The sequence below is a fragment of the Gambusia affinis genome, linkage group LG04 (assembly GCF_019740435.1).
Source record: "Gambusia affinis linkage group LG04, SWU_Gaff_1.0, whole genome shotgun sequence".
NCBI classification, from domain to species: Eukaryota; Metazoa; Chordata; class Actinopteri; order Cyprinodontiformes; family Poeciliidae; genus Gambusia; species Gambusia affinis.
The window spans coordinates 23579990-23607034 of NC_057871.1; the positions used below are offsets into that span (position 1 = coordinate 23579990).

The 27045-nt window shown below is 39.6% G+C and overlaps 1 protein-coding gene across 8 annotated transcripts in view; it reads left to right on the plus strand.

The window, feature by feature from the left end:
- Positions 1-27045, plus strand: part of rbm20 (RNA binding motif protein 20) — a 58018-nt gene that overhangs the window by 22310 nt on the left and 8663 nt on the right. For 4 of the 8 annotated variants that reach the window (XM_044114560.1, XM_044114556.1, XM_044114555.1 and 1 more), the window contains 4 exons: positions 17393-18395; positions 19381-19445; positions 19776-19882; positions 21255-21355. In XM_044114560.1, the coding sequence (XP_043970495.1) occupies positions 17393-18395; positions 19381-19445; positions 19776-19882; positions 21255-21355 (1276 nt within the window). The other 4 variants (XM_044114562.1, XM_044114558.1, XM_044114561.1 and 1 more) reach the window with 4 other exon arrangements.

The following is a 27045-nucleotide window of genomic DNA, read 5'->3' on the forward strand; positions in this document are numbered from 1 at the left end:
GCGTAATCCTTCTTTTATCGAGTATAACTCTGACTACGTTCCTAGGGAATCCCCTGATGGCCTTCACACATGGTATATCCAACCCATTCTGCTCACTGGCTTTCAAAGGGATTTCTCCTTCACTCTCTTTTTCATCCATTAATTTGAGAGCGTTTACGGAGCAGCTGCTGGAAAAGTTGTGAAGTTCCCTCGCCAGTGGTGTTTGGACTCGTTGGAAATTAATTGTTATTTGATCGGCCTGCGATGCCAACACCTCCGTGGTATGAGACGCGTTGAGCCATATGGTCTGCTGAGCCTCTACTTTTTCACTTTAGTGTGTGATTGAGCGTTTTCCTTTAATGTGCTCTCCATGTGCTGGGCTTATCCCTGAGCTGGCCTGGCATCTGTACCGCTTTGCCCTGTGGAGTGTCTCCTCACACACATCTGAGACAGCCATACAAATCCATTTTCATCAGTGGAAAACATTACAGAACAACGTTTTAAATTATGTCTTAGTTGTTGACTCTGTCTGTCCTGGATTTCAGGCACAAACTTACAAAAGGGAAGCAGCCATTTGTAAACATTAACATTTATGTTGACAATGATTATTATTATTACTATTGTTGTTGTATTTTAGTGTCTCAATCATATTTTTTAGTCCAGCAAAATCTCCACTGCACTAATACTTGCCATTGTGTTAGTGGTTTACATGCATGAATATAGGCAATATTTCTTATATTTCTTAGACTATTGTGATTCAAATAAAGCAAGGTTCGCTAATAATACTGCCATAACACTGCAATAAAACGTAATGTAGAGTATGGTGTTTTCTTTCTAACTTTTCTAACAATTTTGTGTTTTTGTTACATAAAGCACTTTAGCACCTGCTGCTACAATCTGCTAGACACATGAACTTGATTGATTGATTTTGCAATCAGGGTTGGATAGTAGCTGCTTACATTTACCTGACAAATGTTTTGGGGGGAAAAGTCAACTTTTGGGAGTATTTTTACTGCACTGTACTTTTTACTTTTACTTGAGTAATACACTATGAAGTATCGCTACTCTTCCTTAAAAAAATATCTGGATACTCCACTTTGAGTAACTTCACTGAATGAAGAGCAAATGTGTCTTTACCAAAAATTCACCAGACACAGACGCATAATTGCAGGTTTTGTTAAAAGTTTTTTTTTTTTAAATGTTGCGTAATTTTGCTCTTTTCTAAGTATATTATTCTTATTTTTTTTCCATGTAGCTGTATGTTTTGGGCCATCTGGTGATGGGATTATTAAATATTGAATGTTTAACGTTTTGATCAGTTACTCTGTACTTCAGTATCCTTTTTTTACCAAATACCTTTTTACTCGTGAGTAAAAATATGTTGTACTTACTTCAGTACAATTTTTGGATATGTTACCAAGCTCTGATTACAGACTACTTTATTCTCATAAACTATAATCCTAAGTAGATGGTGCATGTTGAACACACCCTGTTGCAGCTGTATGCAGGGCTGGATTAACAAGGATGTACATTTTATTAATGCAAATTGCAGTACATTAATGGCTAGTCTTGCACACCAGCAGGTCTAAACTGATATGTGGTAGATTTAACGGGTCCTCTAGCCAATAACTCCATGTTGATCCCAAAATATTTTACAATAACTTCATAACCTCAAAATGTCTCTGTTAGCACAGTACACACCCACACGCACGAACACACACATTTTTCTTTAGTTTCTCAGATGGTTCTCCATTTTTTTCTGGTATATCAGTCTTGATCTCCTGTGTTTAGCTTGTTTCCAATCCAGAAAAAGAATATTTATACATTTCCCAGAATAGGTTTACAAAGACAAAAAAGAAATGAAGCAAACGGCATCACATACCAATATACCTGTAATTTTTTAAAAGAATTTTATCAGATGTATGCATCATGTTTTGTCTAATGTGTTTTGCATTAGATCCGGTTTTGTCTCATTTCTCTCTTGTGTCATAGTTAAATAAACAACTAACCAAACTAAGTGTTCTGTAAGGAAGTAAAAGTGACTCTCTGCATCAGGTCAGGTGACATAATTTGTTGCCTAAGAAAATATAATTTCTTACTAAACTATATTAATCTATATATTTCTAAACTTTAAAAAAAAACAAAAAAAAAAAAACGGGGGCAGCAGAGTGAGAACGATGGGAGGAAGGAGCAGAGCGGAGCTGCGATTGGTTGACAAGTCGCTAAAGCGGGACCAGACTTTAGGGTGTGATCGGTATTTGTGAAGTTGACAGTATGACAGATGGGGAAGAAGAAAAAAAAAAGAAGCAATGCCTGCTTTAACCAGAGATGAGTGTGAGGTAAGAGCAGAAAGAGAGAGAGAGAGAGAGGGAGAGAGAGAGAGAGAGAGGGAAAGAGAGAGAGAGAGGCTGAGCTCAAGCGGAGCAGAGCTGAGGGGGGTTGTGGGAATCGTTGCTACGTCACCTTGTGCACAGATATAGCTCAGATGTTGCTGACCACGATGCAGGAAGACTTCACTTAGATGCTCTCTGTCCTGCTGACGCTCTGGAGGAAAACGAATGGCCGTGCCTTTGGAAATATGGGCTCCAATCTCATTGAAAATTAGTAGAGAAACTTTAAGCGTGTCTCTGCGTAGCAGTCGGTGGTGTTGTTTAAAAAAAAAGAAAAAAAAAGAGGGCGAGATAACTTTGCTGTCTACACCCGTGCAGCAGCTATAAATAACTGTTTCGGGGCAGCAGGCGAAATGGTTGGTCAGCCTCGTCTGCCAAAACCGACTCCAGCCAACGCCGCTTCTCATCTTACTTCACCTCTAAGTCTTGTGACAGGTCCCGAATTCCCCACCTCTCAAATATTTCTTTGATTTACCGTACACATTTTTCAATTTGTTTCAAATGAAACTTTGCTGAGCTTGAGCTGAAGCTTTCTTTTTTTAATTGCATTTCTAATTATTAACGCCATGATTTCAGGTCATCATCTTCCCTCTCTGCAAACTCTGCTAAGTCAGACACATCTGTGATGTCACTTTGTGCAGTCGGGTGGAGGAGCTGGGGGCTCCGCTCTCAGCACCCAGTTTGACACTCGGTGTCAGCAGATGCCAGGTAGCGCGGGGGCTTTTCTTAGCTCATGTGCTTACATTAAAACCAACTGCAAAACACTTGATAGGCCAGAAAAAAGGGGACAAGAGCTGACAAACTGTTAAATTGTTGGTGGTGACAAAGCTTTAGCTGCTGTTGTTTATCAAAGTATTTCCTTTTTTACCCCCACTAAAACATCTGTACCCTATAAATACCAGTTTTCCTCAAGTTTCCCCCACAAAATATATTTAATTTTTTTTGTATTTGTTCAAACTGTCACCATGACTGAATAACATGAGACTGAGTCAAGCATCCCTGTGGTTCTATTGCAGAATTTCTAACACCAGGTGGCATTTCTTCTCCGCTTGGTCAGAAACACCCAATCAGAACCAGGAGGCAGGTCTTATCGCTGTCAATCAGGATTGTGTGGACGCTGCTCAATTTGCTAACAGCGGAGAAACAACTTAATGTAGCATGGCCGCTGTTATCAGTGGCTATGCTAACTAGCCTGAGCATTAACAACAGACTTTATTGTGGGGAACTACCTGTACACAGGCATGATTGACAGCACAAAGACCCTCTTCCTGGCTGTGATCGGTTGTTTCTGACAGAGTGGTGCATTTCTGTAGATGCCATTATCACAGGGAGAAGGCACAGGAGGTTCACTGTCTCATGTTATACTGTCAACATGGTGAACATTTGAACAATTATGTAAAAAAATAGATTTAAAATATAAAAGTTGCACGCTGCGGCTTTAAATTCGACTCAGGAGGCCAACAGTGATTGGCCAACTGTGTGTAATTTAACCTCAGTGTAAGTCCAGCTGTTCGTCCGACGTTGAGCACAGCAGAGAGGCCTGAGAGGAAGCGGTTTGAAGGAGGTCCAGAGAGTCGGGTCAAACCTACCGAGACATGGTTGGTTGATAAAACTGATAAAACTGAGCAAGAAGACCATGAATTAAAGAAGCAGCCATGAGACTCATGATGTGTTTCACCAGACGAAGCTGGTGGGAGCCAATTTTAATGATGGATTTAGATAAATATAGAAAAATCTTCAAAACAATACCTCCTGAGACGCAAACTGCAGCTCTACAAAGTGTTGTCAGCGGCAGCAGAGTGCAAATGCACGGTTCGGTTTTATTTGAACAGAAAACATAACTTCCCAGTTATATTTTATGTTATGCCGAGGTGAGTAGAAATTTTTTACTCAGCTAAGAGTAGCACTACTTCAACGTATTTTTACTCAAGAAAGGACTCAAATAAGTAAAAAAGTATTTGGTAGAAAGTAGCTCAAGTACTCATCAAAATATCAATTATTTGATATTTAAAAATGACAGCATCAGACAGATCAAAATTAAGTTATGTGGGAATTTTGGTATTTTAAGGAGCAAAATAAAAATACCTAATATTAATAACACACTTACAAAATCAGACAAAAGAAACATTTTTCCAAATCAATGTCTCTCAATATGAAACTTGAGGAACTTTAACAAAAAGCTGGAGAATTTTTGGTTAAAGCGAGCTTGTTGTTCACCGAATCCAGAGTATCCAGAAAGTTTACTCAAGTAAGAGTAGTGATATTTCATAACAGTTATTCAAGTAGAAGTAGAAAGTACATCTTCTAAAAGTACTTTTAAAAATTTTTTTTTTAAAAAGCTTACATGTTTGCCACATAAAATTCCCCCCATGGATTTACCTTTGAAGTTTCATGTGAATCGGTTGAAGTGGTGTGCTGTAATTTGAAACATTTCTTAATATAAAAGCTGGACTTGCAGAAAAAAGAAAACATTTTCATCAAGTAAATAAAAACGGTTGTTAAATTTATTACCAACTTAATCATCCCCTGCGGTTTGTGGTGGGAAATCTTTTTATTTCCCAGCTGATGTTTCAAAGAAGCGTTTGATTCTGCAGTGGGCGCCATGTCAGCGGGACGTACAGGACTACTGGCCGATTTCCTGCTCTGGGGTAAATCTGTTGAAATACTCCTGGTCAGGATGCAGCTGTTCAGGCAGAAGTTTCTTCCTCTGACCTAAACGCTTCACTGTGACCTCAAAATCTCATGACGCACCTTTGCAAAAATATCTGGAGCGAGATCCCATGGGGAGACAATTTGCAGCTGGATTTGGGCTTTTCATTGGTGCTATTGTGAGTCGTCAACTTTCATGTTTCACGCCGGACTTGGCAACTGATGCTTCTCTTCTTATTATCATTTGATTTGGTTCCATGTGAAAATCTCACCTATCTAAATTTATCCTCTGACGTTTACTCCTGATCCTCTCAGCATAAATCTGAGCGACTCGTCATCGGATAAAACACGGCGTGAATCAAAGAGACGACATTGACCCGGTGGGCATTGTGAGGGCCCAGATCCCATGTCCCTGGGGCCCAGATGCCTCGCCCGCTGGTATGGTGCCATAAATTAAAAGCTGCCCCCTGTGCCAAATGTGGAGTGAGGGAAGATGAGCCTGCTTCCCCGCCCACACCAACCTCCCTGCTGTTGGATGTGTTGACTTCGCAGACAGTGTCTGATTTCTTAAAAAGTTAAATCAAGATGTCAGGACCTGTTTAGACCTTGTTATGGTGTTTTCTTTTTTCTTTTAATACCGTTTCTGATCCGTTTTTGTCGACACAGGATAATTTACGTGTGAAAAATCTAAATAAGAAATCAGAGAAGATGAGCTTTAAAACACTTTTTCCTTTTAATGTGTTTTTTTTGGGGGGGTTTTTTTGTTTGTTTTTTTTACATCACCAAAGCATTTTTCTTTTTCTTCAACAATCGCTGCCCACAAATGTAAACACAAGTCTGAGATGTTCCATGAGTGTTTCGATCTTTAAAAAAGGAGCATTAGCGCCCTCCCCTGGCAGACTGATGCGTCCCCGCGGATCTCTGGGTGGTTGATATTTGGCGCCATCTGCTGGCCACCATAAAGAAGGACTTGATTGTTGGGTTTGAGATCAGAGTTGTTTCTGTTTAATCCGTTTCTATGGTTCTCAAAGTTTTCGTGTCAAAATTGTTTTAGAGAAACAGATTGGGTCAAATTTGACTTTATCTGTAGAAAAAATAAAGAAATAAAATTAAACTGAGAAATGTTTGATGGATCTTTTTCTTTTTTACATTTTCTCTCTGCTACTGTGAAAGAAAAAATATTAATCTTTTTTGTTGTTTTGATTGTGTTTGTGGCTTTTAAATGAAGCATTAATGTAGAAACTAAACTTCAGTAAAAATAAATAGCTTTGTCATCTTAAATTTTTAGAAATAAAACGGTAAAGTTATGGTTCATCGACCATTTGGGAGTCTCCTTCCCAACATGTTTCTAAATCTTATGGTCTTATGATTGCATGGACTCGCTTTCATCCAGAAATGTAATTACAGATATTATTAATATCACAGTGACAGTATTGTGTTCCTGTTGCATGTCATTGTGTTCATCATTGCTACACTGAGAACGACAACTCTCAATTAGACTATCAGAAACGTGAAAAACATGGATTGAGTTTTATTTCAGCTAAGAAAATAACATTCATACTAAAAGTTTACTTCTTTTTTTTAGTTTTACTGAATAAATGTGAGCAGAAGGTTTGATGTTCTTTTGTTTGGAATTAAACAAAGGAACAAATTAGGAAAGACCTGCATCTTCCTCAAACTTTAAACATAAGTCTGACTGCTCAGTGTACCTTCCACTTCTAATTTACTTATTTACACTCATATTTAATCAAGTTTCATTAGTTGCTGAGGTCCCTTGTCAATTTGATGGCTATTGGTTTTTCAGGCAGCTTTCTCCAGATTTCTTCTTTGTCTTTGTCTTCTTCATAGTAACAGTAATATCACTGTTTATTTTTTTACACTTCATTGCAACCTTAAAACCAAGGTACTCTTCCTCGTTGTCGCCATTCTTCTCTTTTTATTCCCTCCTCTCCTCCTGTCTCAGGTTCTCAACATGTATAAGCTGTCAAACGCGTCGATTTCCTGTCGTCATTGTTCAGACGGGTCTCACGCCTTCCTTAGGAAACATTTCTTGGCTCTGGCATTAAGGAGGAAATATCTCCAACACCAATGACCATGTGGAAGCAGGATTACGAAGTCCAGACGGACTCCCCTTGTGAGAACGTATTGGAGGCCGGAGTGTTACTATCTGTAGCCTAATGCTCTTGTACCTTCTCATGTGTTGTCCTGTCATCGAGGAGGCAAAGATTTGTTGACTATATTACAAGAACACAAGTTCGGGTCGTTAGATTGGAAGACTGGGAAGTTCTGCGGACCAGACACACCGCACAGCTTGAGAACCACACATTTTGCTGTTTCGAGTTTCGCATTTGTTTTGGATCCGCTCATTCAGTCTTTGCCTGTTTTTCGGATTAGACGTTTGGTTAAAGTTGTTTACCAGCGACACATGGATCATAAACTCTGGCAAACTGCAGAAAGAAACAGATGCACCAATCCCAGGAAAAAGGCGTAAGACATTTATTTCTTGTTTTACCATATTACGAGTGGAACTAGGAGTTTTTAGTCGATATTAAGAAATTGCTGACTCTAAACAAGCTCCAATATCTTGCAGAAAAGTAACTTGTAAGTCAGCTTTGCCTTCTTTTAAGCGTTCTAAGATATTTGCACTAGAAACTGTACCAAAATTACTTGGTAAATTTTTTTTTGTGTGTGTTTTTGAAATGCATGTTTTCAGTCCAACATCCAGCTGTAGTTTTGAAACCTTAACTCCTGCAACTACCCGCCACCCAAAAGCTTTCACAGCTGCTCCACCAGGCTGAATGGAACCACAGTTATCGCCCAGCATCAAATGACTGATAGATACACAGCTAAGCAATTCCGCACATTCATGAAGAGCAAATACTGGAAGTAAAATCAGTTTTCTTGCTCATCAATAGAGGATTATAGGGATTTCTTTGCCAGTTGGATTGAAGGGTTTCTTCAGACTTGCTGCATTTTCCAGGAGATTCAGTTTGTTGATGTTTATCTGGTTGTTTTGAAATTGTACATTCATTTTTAGGCTCTTATATTGCTTCCTTGCACTATGTGTAGAGCGCACCAACCATCTAACTCAGTTTTTTAAAGAAAGCTGCGTTGCTGAGGTCCCTTAATTGAATAACTCATTTAAAATTTTACTTTGCAAAAGTGTCCCACTTTTTTATTTTATTTTTTATTCAGTCTCTCGTAACGGACTAAATAACCGAAATCATTGCTGTTCATTTTACAATTATTTTTTTGGTCATATTTTCAGCACTTTTTTTTATTCATGTAGAAATGTTGCAGTTTCAAACGAAATGCTTTAGTTAGAAAGCGAAATGTTTAGCTTGCTAATGCCTCAAGGTTAATGTTTAGTTTACAAACTAATATTTAGCAGCAAACAAAAGTGTTTAGTTTGAAACTAAATATTTAGTTTAGAAATTATATATTTTAGGTCAGATTATACCAACCTAAATGTTTAGTGTCTTATCTAAATATTTAGTTTGAAACTGACATTTGTAAGTTAATGAATAAAACATTTAGAATTTTACTTTGCAAAACTAACCCACATTTTTTTTTATTTAGTCTCTCGTAACAGACTAAATAACCGAAATCATTGCTGTTCATTTGACAAACATTGTCCCATAAAATGTCCACTTCAGTCCGTTTCAATTCTCTCTTAAATGTTCTGTTTCATAAACCTTAAATGATACTTAACAGATTTAATAAAGGACGAAGCAGATGGTGAAACAAATGAACATTATTCTCTCACTCTGGCTAAATAAAAAGCCTCCGCTATGTGTTGATTGGGCGTAAAGATAATAGATTGTCCTTCTCGGTTACCAGAAGTGTAAGGCTAAAAATAAATTCATGTTTACTAAATGAGAAATGAGGAATTTTAGATTGGGAAAAGTAAGTGCCTTCATTGGATTTTCATTCAATCAGAAATGAAAAGTTATTAAACTGGAAACCTTTCTTTTCTTATCTTTATCATGCATGAAAGTTTAGAACATATTTGTTCAACTGTAAATCCTAAACAGGACCAGATATCTGCACTTTATTAAAGAATTAAGAGCAAACCAACATTTTTTTTTCTTACCAAAATTAAGGATAAATAAATTTCAGTCTAAAAATCAAGAATTAACAAACAATTAATTAGCGTGTTTAACTAGTACATCAATAAGTTACAGCAACGTTAATATTTTCCACCTGAAATCAGAATTATGATTTTAGCTCATTAGCCAATCAGATGTGTTCTTAGGTTTTATTGAGGCAAATCTACATTTACTCAAAGACACACTGGAGAAGTGGACATTCGCTCCAGTGGAAATCATCTTCATTTCTGTAACCACGTGTGAGTGCAGCTCTGTGTCGGCTGGATTGAAGGTCAGACGTAATCCAGGGGCATTTACTGCTTTCCGTCACCTTGAACCTGAAGGGCGACTCTCCTTTGAGCTTTACTGCCTCTGTGGAAGCAGCAATACCCAAAGGCCAAATAGTTTAGCTCCCTTGTGCTAGTCTAACCCCGTCCCTACACACACACACACACCCACGCACACACGCACACACACACACACGCACACACACACACACACACACACACACACACACACACACACACACACACACACCCGCTCAACACTTGTGACTTTTCATCACAAGAGCCTCTGGCTGTCCGTTTAACACCGGAAAGCTCCGCCACCCGGCTCAGGGTAAGGACCGCTGGCTGGGATGTTATTCTAGTGTACATGTGTGAGCATTAGTGGCCGTGTCAAAGGGTACGGGGCGGGAGGGAGACAGGCCCATCCGTCTCAGATGCTGGGCAGATGTCAGAGCCTGAAGGAGCCCTGGGGAGCGCAGTGTCAGAGGTGAGGCTCGGATCGCCGTCCGGTGGCTTCTCAGAGGTTTGTGTTTTCGCCGTCTGCGGCGGCGTGTCGGAGATTTAGGCAGATCTGCTCGCTGTTCCGCTGGATGTTTCAGTGAAATTCGATGCTTCGGCCTGAACTGCACCAAATCCTGCCTCTAATTTGTTACTTCCTCCCCGCGAGGCTCCGCTGAGCGATGGGGTCGGCGCGTTGGGTTGATTTGCCGGTGGAGCTCTGATTGATCGGTGCCAAAATGAAAGTTTTAGCAGAACAGCGTGTCCCTGACGAGTTATACTGAGCAAAGGGAAAGTTTTCTGTTTTAATTGTTTTGTTGTTGTTAATTCAGAATTTCTGAATATTTTCTTTTAATGACATAGGAAACTGTTATAGATAAATGTTTCTGTTTTTATTTTTACTTTCTCCACTGCGCTGCAATGCGCTACATCTGTCTGTGGCAGCTGCTGCGTGTATCTGGACTTAAACACTGAGACGCTGCACTTTATAAAGCAGCGTATTGTACAGAAAACATTCTATATGCCATAATTAATAGGTACATAAAATCATCAAGCAGCATGTGTTATTTTGTTGTTTTTTCTCTATTTTTTTCTGTGTGCGAGCATTGTTTTCTGTTTGTTAGGAGAGTAAAAGCATTTTATGTGACAACACACACTTAATTCTTTAGGTGGACCTTTTCTGAGACTGGGTTTGTGTGCAGAAAGTTTAAATGGACACTTTTAGCAGCAATTGCAATATTTGTCTGTGGCTAGACTGTGACCAAAGAAAAAAATATGAAATTTACCTAAATTTTCAAGTCCAGTCCTTTGGATCGAAGTCGGAATATATGAAAATAAAAAACATTGTTCTCATTCTGATACATTGACTTGACTAATTTTCTTTTATTCTGAGCAGACAAACAGAGAGGAAGCTCCACTCTGATCTCCTTGCAAAGGGAAAGTGGATGTTTGTTAAATGTGTTTCTGGATAACTGCAGTGAGGTTTCCTGACAACTCATGTTCTCTAAATTTAGCTTTCTGGCTTTGCAAAGAAAGCTAATATACATTTACATATGTATGTGTATATATATTAGACAAAAATTTCTGGAGGTGGTGCGTTGCTGTTAATTTTATGCCAACTGGGTGATAAAGTTTGGATTTCTTTACGATAAGGTTTTTTTTTTTACATTCATTTGTAAGGAAGTGTTGTTCCTGCTTTGTGTTCTTCTGGGTCAGTGATTAGCTGCTGACCAGTAAATACTGAGGTGAACAAATGACTTTGACAGACTACAAGTTGAAGTTATGTTGCAGATCATATTCCTGTTGGACCGTTTTCCATCTCACTGGCTTCTCAGCATATTCACCGCTTGCAAGATGAGTAGATTTCTGACTGAAGCATTATGGGATTTTTTTTTTTCTTGCCCCCTTCTGTTGACTGATGATTGAACAGGCCAGGCATCTGCAACCTTTGACCACCTGCAACCTTTTCCGCCAGCTAAAGAAAACTTTAGCTGGCCAAATTTCACATGAGCTCTGGAAAATAGCCAACTTTTTTTTATTTATTTACTTATTTTTTTCTTATCCACTACATGAAGTTTGTTGTCTTTCTTAAAGAACCACTATTTTGTTTCTGTTTATTAGGATTTAAAACAAAGAGAAGCGTAAAACTTTATCAAAAAAAAAAGAGATACAGGATACATTTGACTGTGGAAAACGGTATAAGACAGAGAGCTGATTCTGATGTTTACGCTGCTGTTAAAGCCAACATGGAGCAGTTATACACAATTAATTTCTAGGTGAGATTTGAACATTTCTGTAATCCTGGATCTCTTTAATATAACAAAAATGCTTAACTTTCAACGGGGAAAAAACCCCCCAACAAATAACAGAAAGTTCTTTAAGCCAACAAGCTGATTCCAGACCAGAGTGAGGGAATCCGAACTTTCTTTAGTGACGGTTCAAAGGAAGATGTGAAATCTTCAATTTGTTCCTCTTTCGTTTTCTTTTCTCTCCAAAGCTTTCCCTTCAAGTTATTATTAGATGTTAGAACTTAGGAATCTGGCTGCAAACCTCTTTATTTAAAATCCAGAAAGGTCGTAAGATGCTTGATTAAAAATGACATTTGTAATCATCTCAGATGATATTCTGAACCACTAATTTCTCATTCATAAAGGTTCCCCTTGTCAGTGCAGTAGTTTATTAGCTTATTATCTTTGATTTAATCAACTTTATTTTGTCCATTAAACAATTCGGAGCAGGCTGCTTAATTAATAATAAATATCACCCTTAAATACATTTATTACCAGCTTGTTGCTTCATTTATTTGTATTGTTTTTGCAGCCAGTTCTACTTATTTCTGGGTAAAATATGTTCCTGCTGCAGTTTACCCCAACTTCCTAATTACCTGGCTAAAATGGGTGACAGAGTAAACGTGTAAAAATAATAAAATATACTTTGCAGTAGAGGTAAACGTGTTTAAGATGTGTGTCGCCTCAGCATGTTCTCTCGGGAGCAGAAACTGAATTGTGCAGTGCGATGAAATGTTCCCTCCCTGTTCCACATCCACCAGACCTCCGGTGTTTCTGGTTTCCAAACTCTTCCCTTCCACACCTGGCGGTTGTGTATTTGACACCTACATTCCCCGATCGTCATTGCAAGATTAGCCTGAAGTGTCTCACACGCCGTGCCAGCTGCTCAAGAGGCCATATTAGTCTTTTAAGGACACGGTGCGTTGGGACGGCTGTGTGGGCGACTCCTGTATTTATAGCTTTGAGTCACTGGCTGGAATGGTGTAAGTGTATCTCTCTCCATCAGCGTGCTTATTCACTTAAGAGGCCAAACCATTAGAAAAACCTTTCACAACTAATAAGTGCAATAAACACGCAAGTAAGTTATTTGCATACAGTGCGAAAAAAGACGCATTAGCGTTTTTGATTTAGATTTTTCTCTCTTCCTGACATGATTTCAAACCAAACGTTCCTGGTTTTGGTCCACTAGGATCAACAAGGTCAATTATCTTTTGCTAAAAAATAAATTGGAGAATTGTTTTTTGTTTGTATTTTTTTTTCCTAGGAATTTTTGCTTTCATTCAGTTCCTAGATTTACACAATTTCTTTTATATTTTTGAAAAAAAAAAAAAAGAATAGAAAAAGCTTTTTAAGCTGCGTAACTTGGGTCACAAAATGTTGGTATGTCAGGGCTTTGCGACCGCTAAAAGATTTAAAACATTTTTTGCCTTTAAGTCGCTTTGTAACAAATTTAACAGCATAACTAAGGTCTCTATCCATTTCAAAGACCCATTTGTGCTCAACCTTAAGATTCAGAGAGTTTTAGATCGAATGAGCTTTGAATTATAAGATGTCTTCAATATTTCCTCATAATGCTCTTTCTTAATGTTGCCATCTGTATTGTAAAGAGCAACAGCATCTCCATCGGTAAAACCTCCACTGAACATGATGCTGCCACCGCCGTGCTTCACAGCTTATGGTGTTCATACTTCCCTCCTTTTCCTCTAAACGTAAAATTATGGTTATTATGTCTTGACTGCGATTTAAATTTTAATTTATTCAGACCACCACCATGTTAAAATTCAAGATCTTTGTACCAGTACTTTTTAAGGATGCCTATTTCATACGATGTGTGATTTATTTATTTTTTTTTATCCCAATAATACACACAGTAATTGTATATTATTTGAATATACTAATATCCTCAAATTTATTTATATTTGTTGATGCTCTCATTGAATCAATAATGTTGAAAATAATTTAAATAAATAAATAAATAAATAAATAAATAAATAAATAAATAAATAAATAAATAAATAAAACTGTCAGTTTTGGGGTTGTCAAACGTCATTTGTGCTTCGTGCGGCTCTGGGAGTTTTGTCTTTATTCAACCTTGCATGATGGGTCCAGATAAATGTGTAAATATCTGACTTTACTCCAGTCTGTTTGCAGCTCAGAGAGCGTAGTGTGTATCCATGGCTCTTCCTCTTCCTGTGGATTCATGAGGAATGAGATCAGGCTCGTTTTTCCTCCTCGGTTCCTCTTCAGTGTGTGTGTGTGATTATCATAATACCGTCCAAAATGCTGATATGTTTATACGTTACACTAGTTCTTACAAAAGACAAATTGTCTTCTATTTACCACGGCGACAGCAGCTGCTCCGACTGTCTCGTAAAGTTCATGGTTCAGATGAAAATGCAAATGTTTGCATTCAGTTCAGCGCAGGTGTTAAGGAATCTGTAATCTGAAATGCAAAACAAGCTTGCAAGATTTCACTGAGTGTCAGTTTTCCACCTCAGAGGTGTGATTTTTAAGGCCTGGGCCCGGTTTGTGTGTCAGTGCGAGGAGAAGTGATAGTCACAATTGATGAGTTTATGAAGTGGCAACAAATTCACAAGAGCAAATCATAACCAGAGAAGGCAGCCCGGATATATGTAGGGGCTAATAATCCTCTGCCTGTCTCGGAGGCGTGAATTAATATTTGGAAAGAAATATCTCTGCAAAAATCTTCACTCTTTAGCAACTTAAATCCACTTCATCTGTTGCATCTTTTCATCCACTTCCAGAAGATTTTGTCCCACCACGTTGGTTTAAATTTAGTTTGTCAGTATCTGCATGTGCTACAATTTTAATGCTTTGTCTCAAACCATGAGACGGGTGTTTTGGCCAGACGGGGTAGTGTCAGGTGCTCCACATTTCTGACGTGACGTGTGGCTGAGGAGACTAAGTTTAGACAGTGAGTGCATTCACTCCACCTCTTCAGAAACTGAAAAGGTGGAGCAGCTACTCAGCCAGTAACAGATGTGTGAAAAAAAGTTTTTAAAAAAGCCCTAAAATAAATGCGTGTTTAATTGTAGCTGCGCTCTGAGAATTTTATAAAGATCCGACCTTTTATTTATGGGGAAAAAAATCCAGGTTAAGAAATAATTTAAACAAAAACTCAAGTAGAAAGGATTAGTCGCCCTCGGTAATAAAATGCTAACTGTAATTTACTAAAAACATCAGTAAAATAAATAAATTGCTACTTTGGCTAACCATGTGTACGATGGTCTAAGTCAGACATGGGCAAACTACGCCCCCCGGCCATATACGGCCTGTTAGGCTTTTTAATCCGGCCCGCCGAACTTGTCCAAATTATAGTAAAAACCCATGGATGTGTAAAATCCTTTCATTTCCCTTTCCCCTGCAATACCCTCGTTTCCCCGATAGATGGCGCACTAGTCTAGACACACTTTCCAGCTGCCATTTCCCCCCTTCAGTAAAAATGAGCGGACCAAAGAAAAGAAAAGTGGACACTGAGTGCCGAGTGTTTAAAAAGGAGTGGACAACAATTTTTTTTTTCCTGATGTCCGATCAACGGCTGTATGTCTGATATGCCAAGAAACGCAATGCAGTTTTCAACGAGTACAATATCAGCTGTCACTTTGCCACAAAGCATGCTAACTCCGCTAGCAAGCTGTCAACACAAGAACGGGCGGCTACTGCTCAGAGGTTGGCAGCTAATTTACAGACTCAGCAGAATTCTTTTCACCGACAAACTGCGATCCAGGAGTCAAGTACCAAGGCAAGTTTTTTGCTGGCATTCAAGTTAGCAAAGGCTAGCAAGCCTTTATCCGAAGGCGAGTTTTTGAAAGAATGCATGGTAGACACAGCGGATTTCTTGTGTCAGGATAGCAAAGGCAAGTTTGAAAAAATCAGCTTGTCACGCAGGACAGTGACTCGGCGTGTGGAACTGATTGACGAAGATATAGTCAGCGAGTTAAACAAAAAAAGCGGAGTCCTTTAATGTATATTCACTAGCACTGGATGAAAGCAACGACACGAAAGACACTGTTCAGCTCCTAATTTTTATCCGAGGGATAAATGACAGTTTTGAGATAACGGAGGAGCTTTTGAGCATGGAATCGCCAAAGGGTGAAAACGCGAGGAGAGGACTTATATAAACAGGTGTCTGCTGTCATCGAGAGAATGAAGCTGCCTTGGAGTAAACTTGCCGGTGTCACCACGGATGGATGGCCAAATTTAACTGGAAAAAACGTCGGGTTGCTGAGGAGACTCCAAGATAAAGTGAAAGAAGAAAACCCTGACCAGGATGTTATTTTTCTTCACTGCATCATTCATCAAGAATCTCTGTGTAAGTCTGTATTGCAGCTTAATCATGTCGTGGATCCAGGTGTAAAACTTGTTAACTTCATACGAGCAAGGGGACTTAATCACCGTCAGTTCATTGCGTTCCTAGAGGAAACCGATGCGGATCACCAGGACTTACTTTACCACTCTCGTGTCCTCTGGTTAAGTTTGGGGAAAGTGTGCCAACGAGTGTGGGAGCTCAAAGAGGAGATTCGTTCGTTTTTGGAGCTAATGGGGAAATCCGACGAATTCCCTGAGCTGAGCGATGAGGACTGGCTTTGTGACTTTGCGTTTGCTGTGGACATATTGTCACACATGAATGAGATGAACGTTAAGCTGCAGGGGAAAGATCAGTCTGTGCACGACGTACACAAATGTGAGAGCCTTCAAATCCAAGCTGATCTTATTCTCCAGGCAAATGTCAAACAAACCTTTCGCTCATTTTCCCATACTCGTCGGTTCTGCCGTCGGTTCACTGATTTTGAAAAAAATTGAAAAGTCACTTCAGCTGGTGTCCTGTCCCCTGTCACAAGACCCCGAAACAGCACCGCATGAGCTACAATTGGAGCTGATCGATCTTCACTCTGACTCCATCTCAAAAGAGAAGGTCAGATCTCTTAAACTGAGTGACTTTTACGCTTCACTCAACGAAGCCACTTTTCCAAACCTCCGGAGGACGGCACAGAAGATGCTGGCATTGTTTGGCTCGACCTACGTGTGTGAGCAGACGTTCAGCGTCATGAACATCAACAAAGCCCGTCATAGATCCCGGTTAACTGACCTACACCTCAGATCTATTCTGAGAATTGCCACAACGAAACTAACTCCAGACTTTGATGCACTGGCAAAAAAGGGAGAACAACAACACTGTTCCCAGTGAAATGTGAGTTTTTCTACTGTGTTATGAAAAAACTAGCAACTTGCGCATTTACAGTAGTTTAATTAACATGCCGCACATCGTTCTCATTTAAAGACCCCTTCCTTTCGTTGGGTAATAATATGTTCTGAATGTTGAAAGTGATTCCATTGATTTTTTTTCCACTAAATGTTGATTTCTTTAAATTTGCACCTTCAATTGTGTCTGTTTTTTATACATTTCAATCCCCAGGTTTAATAAATTACATTGCTTGTCCAAATGCTCCTGGAATTACAAGATACCGTATTATAACACACAGTATTATAACATACTGTATTATACAGTGTTATAACATACCGTATTATAACACACAGTATTATAACATACTGTATTATAACATACCGTATTATAACATACTGTATTACAACATACCACACGTAATTCCAAATCCAAAACTTGACAGGTATGAAAGGAACTGCATTTGTCCTGTGCAATCCATAACGTCTGTGTTGTTTTCCCCACCATGTAGCATAATAGCACGGCCGTTGGACAACACAGAGAAGAAGGGTCTTCCGGTGGGTGCCCAGCTGCCAGGCAATGTGCAAGCTGGACCTCAGCTGCCGAACCAGCTCCTCCTGACTCCAGCAAGCCTTCAGCTCGCTCAGCTCCAGGCCCAGCTCACCCTCCATCGCCTCAAACTGGCTCAGGGAGGAAACACGGCCAACGCCACCAGCGTTCTCAACCAGTTGATTTCCAATGTCAACATGTCCCAGCCCCTGTTGAATCAATTAAGGAGTTCGTCTTTGGTCGGGAATCCACAGGGGGCCTTCCCCACTGGGGTGATTGGTTTCCCCTCCTCAAATTCAGCCGTTGGGTCATTGGTGGGTGGGGCATTCAACCAAAACTCAGGGAATGTGCGACTGGATCATCCTTGTGGAGGGGGTGGGAAGGGTCAACAAGGTGGGGAGTACGGAAAAAATCCTGGATCAACTTACTCTTCTGACACCGACAGACGTCTTCAGTACAGCTTATCTGGAGGAACATCTGCTGACGGACAGTACGCTGGGATTAAATCTCAGGCCAAGAACATGACCAATGTTGGCTTTCACAGAGATTTCTACGGGCATGAATTGCAGGGACAACCAGCTGGGTTTAGTTCCAATGAGCAAATGAACTCCACCGCACATAAGGAGCAATGGAAAGGCCATAATAACTTAAACCAAATTGGAAAGGTGAACATGGCTTCAAACCCTCCCACAGCATGGCCTTCAGCTGGGCAGCCCATTTGGTCCAGAACAGAACTGTACAACCCAGAAGAGCCGACCCCCGAGCCCAAGCTGAACTGTAGCGGGGTTTCCTCTTTCGGCACACAGGGCTTCGGAAGCTACCAGACCCTGCATGGGGGCGAGGAAACCCTGTTGTCGGGTACCAGGACACTCCAGGCCCATCAAGTCAGTGACTTTTATGGCATCACACCTTCCCAGCTGCCACATCAGTGCAGCATCTGTGAAAAAAAGGTCTACAACCTCAAGGTGAGCATCTTCGTGAAAATGAGTGTGAATGTTTCATTTGTATTTAGGGCCACTAGATGGCACTGTGATTTTTAGAACGTCGTCCAACGCACTCGCACTGTTTACCTTTCGTGTCCACTTCATTGTAAATAGTAACCCGTCTCCCAAGAACAGACACATAAATTACTCATCAGAAATTGTGTTGAACTGAACAGGTTCGTTACGTTTGCGTCCAGGCGTTTTGGAGACTAACAGAAATCCAGTTTTTCCACAGATTAGATTTTTTTCTGCGTTAGATTTTGCATTGAATCTACGTTTCTTAGAAAACAGAATAAATAAAAAGGAGACAAATGCTGTCATTATTGCTTTACATTTTCAACCAGATAATTTGACTGTTTATGTTTTGTTTGAATATGTCATGTCAAAAATTATTCTCACCCCTCTCAACAACCATTTCCATGACAACAATCAAACCTCCATGTTGGCCGGCCATTTTGTTTTTGCTTGTTTCCACTGGTGTCTTGATGATTTATGTTTGGCGATGAGCTCTAATGAGGTGGGAACGCCTCCTGGCCATCACTCTAATCTTTAGCTTCCCCTACAGATTCTCTACCAAATTCAAATCAGGGTTTTGACTAGGCCACTCTAAGATGTCAATGAAATACGTTTCAAAATCAAACTAACTTGAGTGAATTTCAGTGAACCTGATGCACAACCGAAGTGTATGTATCAGTGGATTGAAATAAGTTTTTGGGAAAGTGTCTTGTATTATAAATAAACTAAATTAAATTGAAATGAAATGAAGGTAAATAATTTTGGGCCTAACTGTAAACAACTCAGGGATAAAAATAATAATAATAATAATAATCCTGAAATGTTTGCAGTTATGATTTACAGCTTTAAGGAGCTTTCCTCCCAGCCACGAAGGACAAGCAGTGCCCGTCCAGTGCTGCCAAAGCAGTTAAAGACTATGTTTGGACACGGCATGACGTTTATGTGTTTTCAGGACTGGGACCAGCATGTGAAGGGGAAACTACATTTGCAGAATCGAACTTTGTACGCCACCGACAGGTGAGTTTATAGCTACTTTGAAGTTCTTGTGCTTCTTCCTCAACCTGAAACTCGTGTTTACTTGCCTTTCGTTCTTTTTTCCCCCTCCTTTTTTTTAGTGTAAAATCAAAAACTACACGTGTAGACATGATTTTTGTCATAGACTTTGTCTTAGCCTCTCGGACATAGTCAACACAACGGCATTCTGACTGTTTGGGGCATTTTTTCTTCCTCGTACTGGCTCCGTAAACAGCTGTCTTAATCTTTCTAAGGTTATGATCTCTGTCACAGGATATGAGTGAGCAAGGCAGGGGAGAGGCAGCTAAAATCAGCCTTCTGTGATTGTTGCAGCTCAGCGGCAGCGGCCGGAGCCCCACAGTACGCCGTCGGCAGGCCGTGTGATGGAGGTCTGAACCCAGGAGGGACGAACCCCACGGTTTGCTCCGGCGCAAGTCAAGGTAGGGTAGAGTTCATTCATCAACACCTCCAACTAAGCGTTATTTACTACTGATATGTAATGTAGTAATGTTTTTTCTGTCTGCTAAAGAATGCGAAGGAGACTATTTCAAGAGGCATGCAATAGTGTACGATAGTTTATTGCTTGTCATGATGCAACTTGAACTTTTCACGTTTGCTGTTTGCAAAAATCGAAAACACTTTCGATGGCTGAGATATGCTCACGTGAGAGCAAAGAGCTAACAAAATGGCCGTTTTGTTTTTGGGTTTTTTTTCTGTACAAGAAAAACAAAATATCCCGTTAGCTTTAGTAGCATTACAGAGAAGGACCACGGATCTCCACACTTTATTATGTCCTATTCGTCGCATCGAGTACCAGAGTGTGGTCCAGACAGCATGGAAGACAACTTGTGCCAAACTATTACTGTTGACAATATCCAAGGGACATGACTTTGAGCAGTCTCCTGTCTCAGTTTCCCTGCACATGATACCTGAGCCTGGTTTACGTCGAGGCTACAAATCAGTAACTAGGGCGTATTGTGAACAACTTTTTCTGGTAATTAGACATATATTACCTAGCAAAAATATTCCCTTTCCTTTAGATCTTTTTTTAACATCTTATCAGGTTACTAAAGAAAATTTTTAAGTGTGGTATTGGAACTGCATGTGCTTCACAAAGTAGTGTACAGAGATGGAGGTAAAATGAAGCATAGTTCTGAAAAACCTGCCCCAGTAAAATCTAAACAGGAGTCATGTATTTGAATTTAGCCTCCTTTAACCTGATATCCACAAATAAAAGGCAATCGATCAAATTCCCTTGATAACTCACCAAATTGGTAAACTTACTAAACTAACCCGAGTTTACATCTGGCTGTGCTGTTAAGACCTCAGAGGTAAAGGTGAGCAATACCATAAATTTCGATTTGGTATTGATCTGAGATCACCAGTACCAATGCTTTTTATTTAAGTTTACCTTATTTTGAAGAAGAGTTGAAAAATTCGAATACAGAAACAACATTTCAAGATCTAATCTGAAACTTGAGCGTCAGTATCTTGGATCTCCGCTCAGAGTTTTGTTGGAGAACATTAGTGAACAAACAGCATCATGCAGACCAAAGCACCAGCAGATCAGGTCAGGGAGAATGCACTAGAACCAACTTTTTACAGTTTTTCTCCTCTAGTTTAGATATAAATACTCCTTCCTACTCCAGACACAGTAACTAGAAACTTCTAAATGGAAAAACTCACTTTCCTGTCAGAAAATGTAGACTAATGATTCAATCTGAGTTATTTAGAAGATGATCTTTTAATGACTTAACTATATCATCGTCAAACGCGACTTTTCATTCACTGCTTAGCGTGTCGTTTGAACAGATGTGTCGCCAGGAACCAAAGCGTCGTACCTGCCAGCAGGAGCCATGAAGACGTATCCCACAGCAGACGCAGCGTTTACCCCCCATCAGCCGGAGTCAAAGGTCAGACAAAGGTTCTGCGTTGTATTTACTTAGAAATTATTCCAGTTTGCGCTGAATGTCTGAATGCGTGTTTCAACAGGTTTTGAAGTTATAAAGGAACAACTGTTACTCACCTTTCCTGTCATCTTTGACTAAGAGAAGGAAAAACCTTTGTTTTTCCTCTTGTTTATATTATTGGATGTTGTCGTATTATGTTTTCATGTTTCTTAAAATACATTGTGCTTTTGTGTGAACAGACTATGTTTGAGACAATTAATGGACCCTGTTTTTTTTTTCTTGTCAATATCCTCCGGGAGGCAACAACACTGAGCTTGTTGAATTTCATTATTTTTATTTTTTGTCTTTCCCGTGTTGAAAAGGATCACTAATTTAATATTGTTGGCAGTGAAATATAAACTTAAAGAAAATGCTCTACTGAGATTAAAAAGAAGTGTGCTTTTTTTTTTTTCTTTTTTACTTGAGATGTTTTTTCTTCCACCGTACTGCAAAAATTTACTCAAATTACGCTTTTCTAATTTTTTCAGCGTGAGATTATGTAACCGCTAGAACATGAATTTCTGCTCTTTTTTTTAGCAGTGGTGAGATATTATTTCACACCTCCAGTATTTGTTATTCAGTCACATTATTTGTGCTTCAAGTGACTTTAATCGACTCTTACATTAACTAAATGCATTATGTACGTATTTTAAAAGAAAGAGAAAAATTGACTAACTTTTTTTCTGTCCCACACTATTGAAGCCTCGTCAAAACGAGCAAAATTAGTCTTTTACAGTTTCATGCCAAACAAAACGGAAAGTTGCGTTTAAAACAAGCACGAGTCCAAAATCACTGTTGTGAATTACCTTTTGAACCTCCTCTGGGTTGGCCCAGGTCCTGCTAATCTTTCTGCGAGGACATCATATTCCTAAACTGGAGGACAGAAATTTCAGCAGTCATGAATGTAAGTCACCACATTTCATACGCCTCCGTATTATTCCCTGGGAACGGAGCTGCAGAGGCTCGCCTCGCAGTCGGTCGGCCTCTCCTCTAGAACAGGAGACCGGGAAACAGCATCTGTTGATAGACATACATCACGCAGGCAGACGTCTCGAAAAGCACGGAGCGGATGATAAGTGGGGTGAAAGGAGCCCAAAATTACCCCGGGTAACTTGCAGACAGGCTGAATTGGAGCGCAGCATGAAGCTGTCCACAGTGTGTGGACTGGAACAGACACGCAATGACAGGCTGTTTATTTTTACAAAAGCACACACAAGTACAGCAAACTCATTCCTCACTTTCAGATTTAGATTTCTTGAAGATTGTGAAACGTCGATATATTTATTCTTCATTTATAAAAACTTATTTTCACTCTTTCTTAGTTCAAGCTATTGTAGTCAGTGGATACTTTGTGCAAAAAAACCCCAAAAAAAAACAAACGTTTTTTTTAAACTTTTTCTATGGCTACAAGCAAATAATGAACTTTTAATTTAACCATTTAAAAAGGTTTAGATATCAACAGAACTTCTTGTTGCTACCATGTTGGTTGTGGTCACTTTTGTTGAGGGAGATAGGGCTCACCACCCAGAGCAAAATTTCATCCAAGGGTGTAATGAGTTAAAAAAAAATCTCTGTTGGTTTTACTCCAAGTAAGTTTTCTGTTGATTATTTGCATGTCAGTTCAGTAGGGACTGAACCTGCCGCGTTGTGCAGAGAGTAAGCATTGGCAGAATGTGTTCTGGGTAATGATGTTTCATATGATGCAACGCGTGGGTCTGACCAGACATAGCTATGATTTAATGCAAACATAATGCACCGAAAAATCAAACAAAACAAAAACTGTGTTCACTCAGACTTCCACTGCATTTGTTTTGCATCAAATGCAGTCGGAGAGAGATAAACATCCATCCATCCATCCATCCATCCATCCATGAATGAATGAATGAATGAATGAAGAGTTAGGTTATAAAAGAAAATGGTATCTAATATCAACTCAACATTCAAATCATTTTTAAATATATTTCATTGGATGAAAGCAAGTAAATGACTGTCTAAATCTGATCTACAATCAGATTCAACCTTATTCAAATTAACAAAACCACAGCCTCCTTTTTTTTATTTATTAACCCTTTACTTCTTTGACAAAACCACAGCGTTTTTGTGACCTGATATATCATCTTATCGATCACATGTTTGTTTGTTTTTTAATTCATAAAAGATTTTACTGCATCAGTGTAAAAACATTTACAAGCTGCGCTTCAAGAGCTAATGTTAGTCCCAATAAAAACACACCTGCCTGAGCCAGACATGTGCAGGTTTTATTGTGTTACAAACAAAGAACTTCCACACATACAACTTTGTCAAACATGTGCATCAAACTTTAAGGCTAACGTCTATTATTTTGGTGCAAAAAAAAAAGGTTTCTGCCACGTCTGCACTAACATTCAAGAACACGGTTGACGTTTCTTTGCACTGCAGAGTCCGTCTGTCTGTCTGTGGCGAAGTAACACAGTAGCTTTGTTGCTTCTTGCAAAAGAACAGCGATAAACACTGGATTACAGCTAACCACTGTTTGGAAGAGCAACCTGGAGGCCTTTGAGTCGCACCCTTGTACCGCAGTATAAAGTTTCAGACCAGTGAGGGACTGGTAAAGCGATCCGAGGAGCTGGCATGAGAGCCGTGTGTGTAGGAACGCAAAGGAGAAACTGTAAAACCAAAGAGACTTTCTCCCTTCATCAACCAACGTGTCGGAGGCCAAATAAACCGGAACATCCCGAGGAGGCGTTTCTGCTGGTTTTTATGAAGCAAAACAGCTTCAGAGAAAAAAACTAAAGAACTCCATGTCGCTACAGTCTAAACCAGGGGTGTCCGAAGTTTTCCCCTGCAGCGGTTCTGTGCCGCCCATGACTGCAGTTTAACAATGATCTTTTTTTATTTGTAATCAGAGCAAAGATTATAACCAACAAATTTAAATCCTTATGTCATGAAAGTAAATGATATACTTTCATATCATTTACTTTGATATGAAAGTATCTGATCTGGTATTTGATCGGAAAGTATCAAAGTAATTTGATACTAAATACTTTGTGTTTAAAAATACAAAGTAATTGTTGTTAAATAATAACCATGTTTCTTTTTTCCATTTCTTTTTAATTCCGTGATAAATATAACTTTTATTCCACCCAAATCTGCTTTAAATCATTTCACTGAACTTGGCTAAACGGAGCGGAAATGCTCAAAGAGAGAGATTCTGGTAAAACAAAGATACTAACATCCAGTCAAACCAAAATGAATTTGCTAGCTGAGTAGCTTTCTTTTAGTGAAAGCATGCCAAACCCCTTTTAAGTTTTGGATCTACAATAATTCACACGTATTTTCTGACTGCTTTACCCCCCAGTCTGCCCTAGCTGGTGGCTGATCACACTGGGTCAAGTTTTACTGGAGTTTTTCCTCTCCACAGTCGCTACACATGTGCACAGTATGAAGGATTTCTGCCTACAGCTGAAACTCTTCCATCGATTTTGAACAATAAACTGAATTTGACTGCATTGCTTGATGACAAAAATCAAAGTGGAATGTATGAACCTGAATTGCAATCTGTGCAAAACAATTGCAATATTCCTTTGGCCAGTGTGACATAAAGTTTGGCTAGCCGACTGCTAGCTTGAACAAACCCACAGAAACAGTTAACAGCTTAGCACACCACAGCAGGTAGATATTTAATCGCTGTGTTGTTGGTTTCAGTTTATTCTACGGAGGCCATGATACCAACGGAGCAAGAAGCAACACGGCTTAACCGTAACGTTTTATGGTTTATGGAAGCAGCTGCTGTTTAAGTGCTAAGTCAACAAACGCTGTAGTTGCTCTGAGCAAACTCCTCCAGCTTATAAAGACTTTTGTTCTCTCTTTTGTTCCTAACCAGCTTATTCCTGGATGTGTTTATTGAGCTCAGCCCAAACTGACCTTTGTGTTTTCTGCTGGCGAAGTCCGCTAGCAGAATTATCACTCGTCCGTCTGATGCTGCTAATATCATAACAGTTTCAGCCGGCCAGAAAACACTAAGTCACCCCACAGACTTTCAATAATCGTGGGTTGTTTGGTGGAAGCTCAAACGACAATATGGTCTCCCTTTGAGCTTTTAACTCATGAAATGATGTCAGTGTTGTTTAATGAGAAAAAATAAATAAATAAAATCTCTGTCAGGTTTTTAACAGTAGCTGGATAACATCAAACTGAGTCCGCCTGATGCTCAGAAAACGCAGTGCTCCGACATTATGGATGGCTTTTGAGGGAACAAGGGCGTCCTTATGGAGTCCCATTGGACTCTCCACACTTGAGCAGAGTAAAGTCTGTGTTATTGTTGGGTATTCCTTGAACAAATTCCCTGTAAAACCCGAGACCCTGGCGTCCGGCCCTAAAGTGGGATTAAGACCACCGCCTGTCCCGCACATGGAGCTGTCTGTCTGTCAGATGGCGGGTAGCAGGGGGAGCCGAGGAAACTGTCACCGCAGCACAATGGCTACAGAAATGAGACAGATTTATGTGACAAGCATAGTGGTGGGTGCTTATCGCAGTATTTATAGTTCTAACGTTGCAGAATTTGTTGGGTTGAAGATGAGGCATTTAGTGATGCATTTAAAAACTATGAAACAGTGTTTGTTGGCTATGAAAACAGCTAAAGGCTAAAGGGCTCCAAACTTTGTAGTATTGGGTAAAGAGAACATGCAAATATGCTGGAGCTAGCAAGATGGCTAATTTTCCTCTTTTGTCCCCTAACGTTACATTCAGTAATAAACACAAACAAAATTCTTGGGAGCAAATGTTTTCATGTTTTACCTTCCTGATGAAAGTGGAAAATAGTACAGAAACAACTGAGGCAGAAGATCTCACAAGGCCTGAAATCAAGAGGTCTCACACGGTTAGTGTGTAATTGAAAGTATATTTCTGTAAAAGGAAACCTTTTAATTTCCTGTATTTGTTCTCTGTTCATACTGGAGACAGCGCAGATACACAGTATCAGTACCCTTGAATCTTTTACATTTGTCATGAAATAACCACAAACCTCAAAGTGTTTCGTTAAGACTTTATGTTAAGACATTATGTGGTATTATAATAATTATCGATAGTAATTAGTATAATTACTATCAAATTGATGTATATATTCCTGAGCTTTAATTAGCTTTCATTTTGTCAGGTCTCAAAGAGTTGAGTAAACTTTGGTTTCTGCGTTAGCTCTTGAAAAACCTGAAGGAAGAAAAGGGCCGGAGTGGGAACTACTTCCCAGGATGCTTAGCGACAGGTTTTAGAACTTCTAACTAATGAAAATATTTAAACTGTCATTCAGTCAAGTCACATTTTTTCTCTCATACTCCCTTTAGTGACGATGTGATTATATTTTGTTGCCACCTCCACATTTACAATGAGTAACAATTTCCAAATCTTTTTAGACGTGGCCATAAACGGTCAATAAACGACCTGTAGCACATGACCAGCCACTCCTCTGTCACGCCCACAACTAACAGCTGTCGTTGTCAAATGATTTCCTCACCTGAGCTGTGGATTTCTGCAGCTCCTCCAAACTCGCCCTTGGCTGTGTGTCTTGATTAATGCTCTCCTTTTCCCGCCAGTCCGTTCAGGTGAACCGCCGTGCCTCGGTGGGTTTGCAGCTGAGTGTCAAATGTGAGAAATGTCTGGGTCCCGTCGAATGACAACTC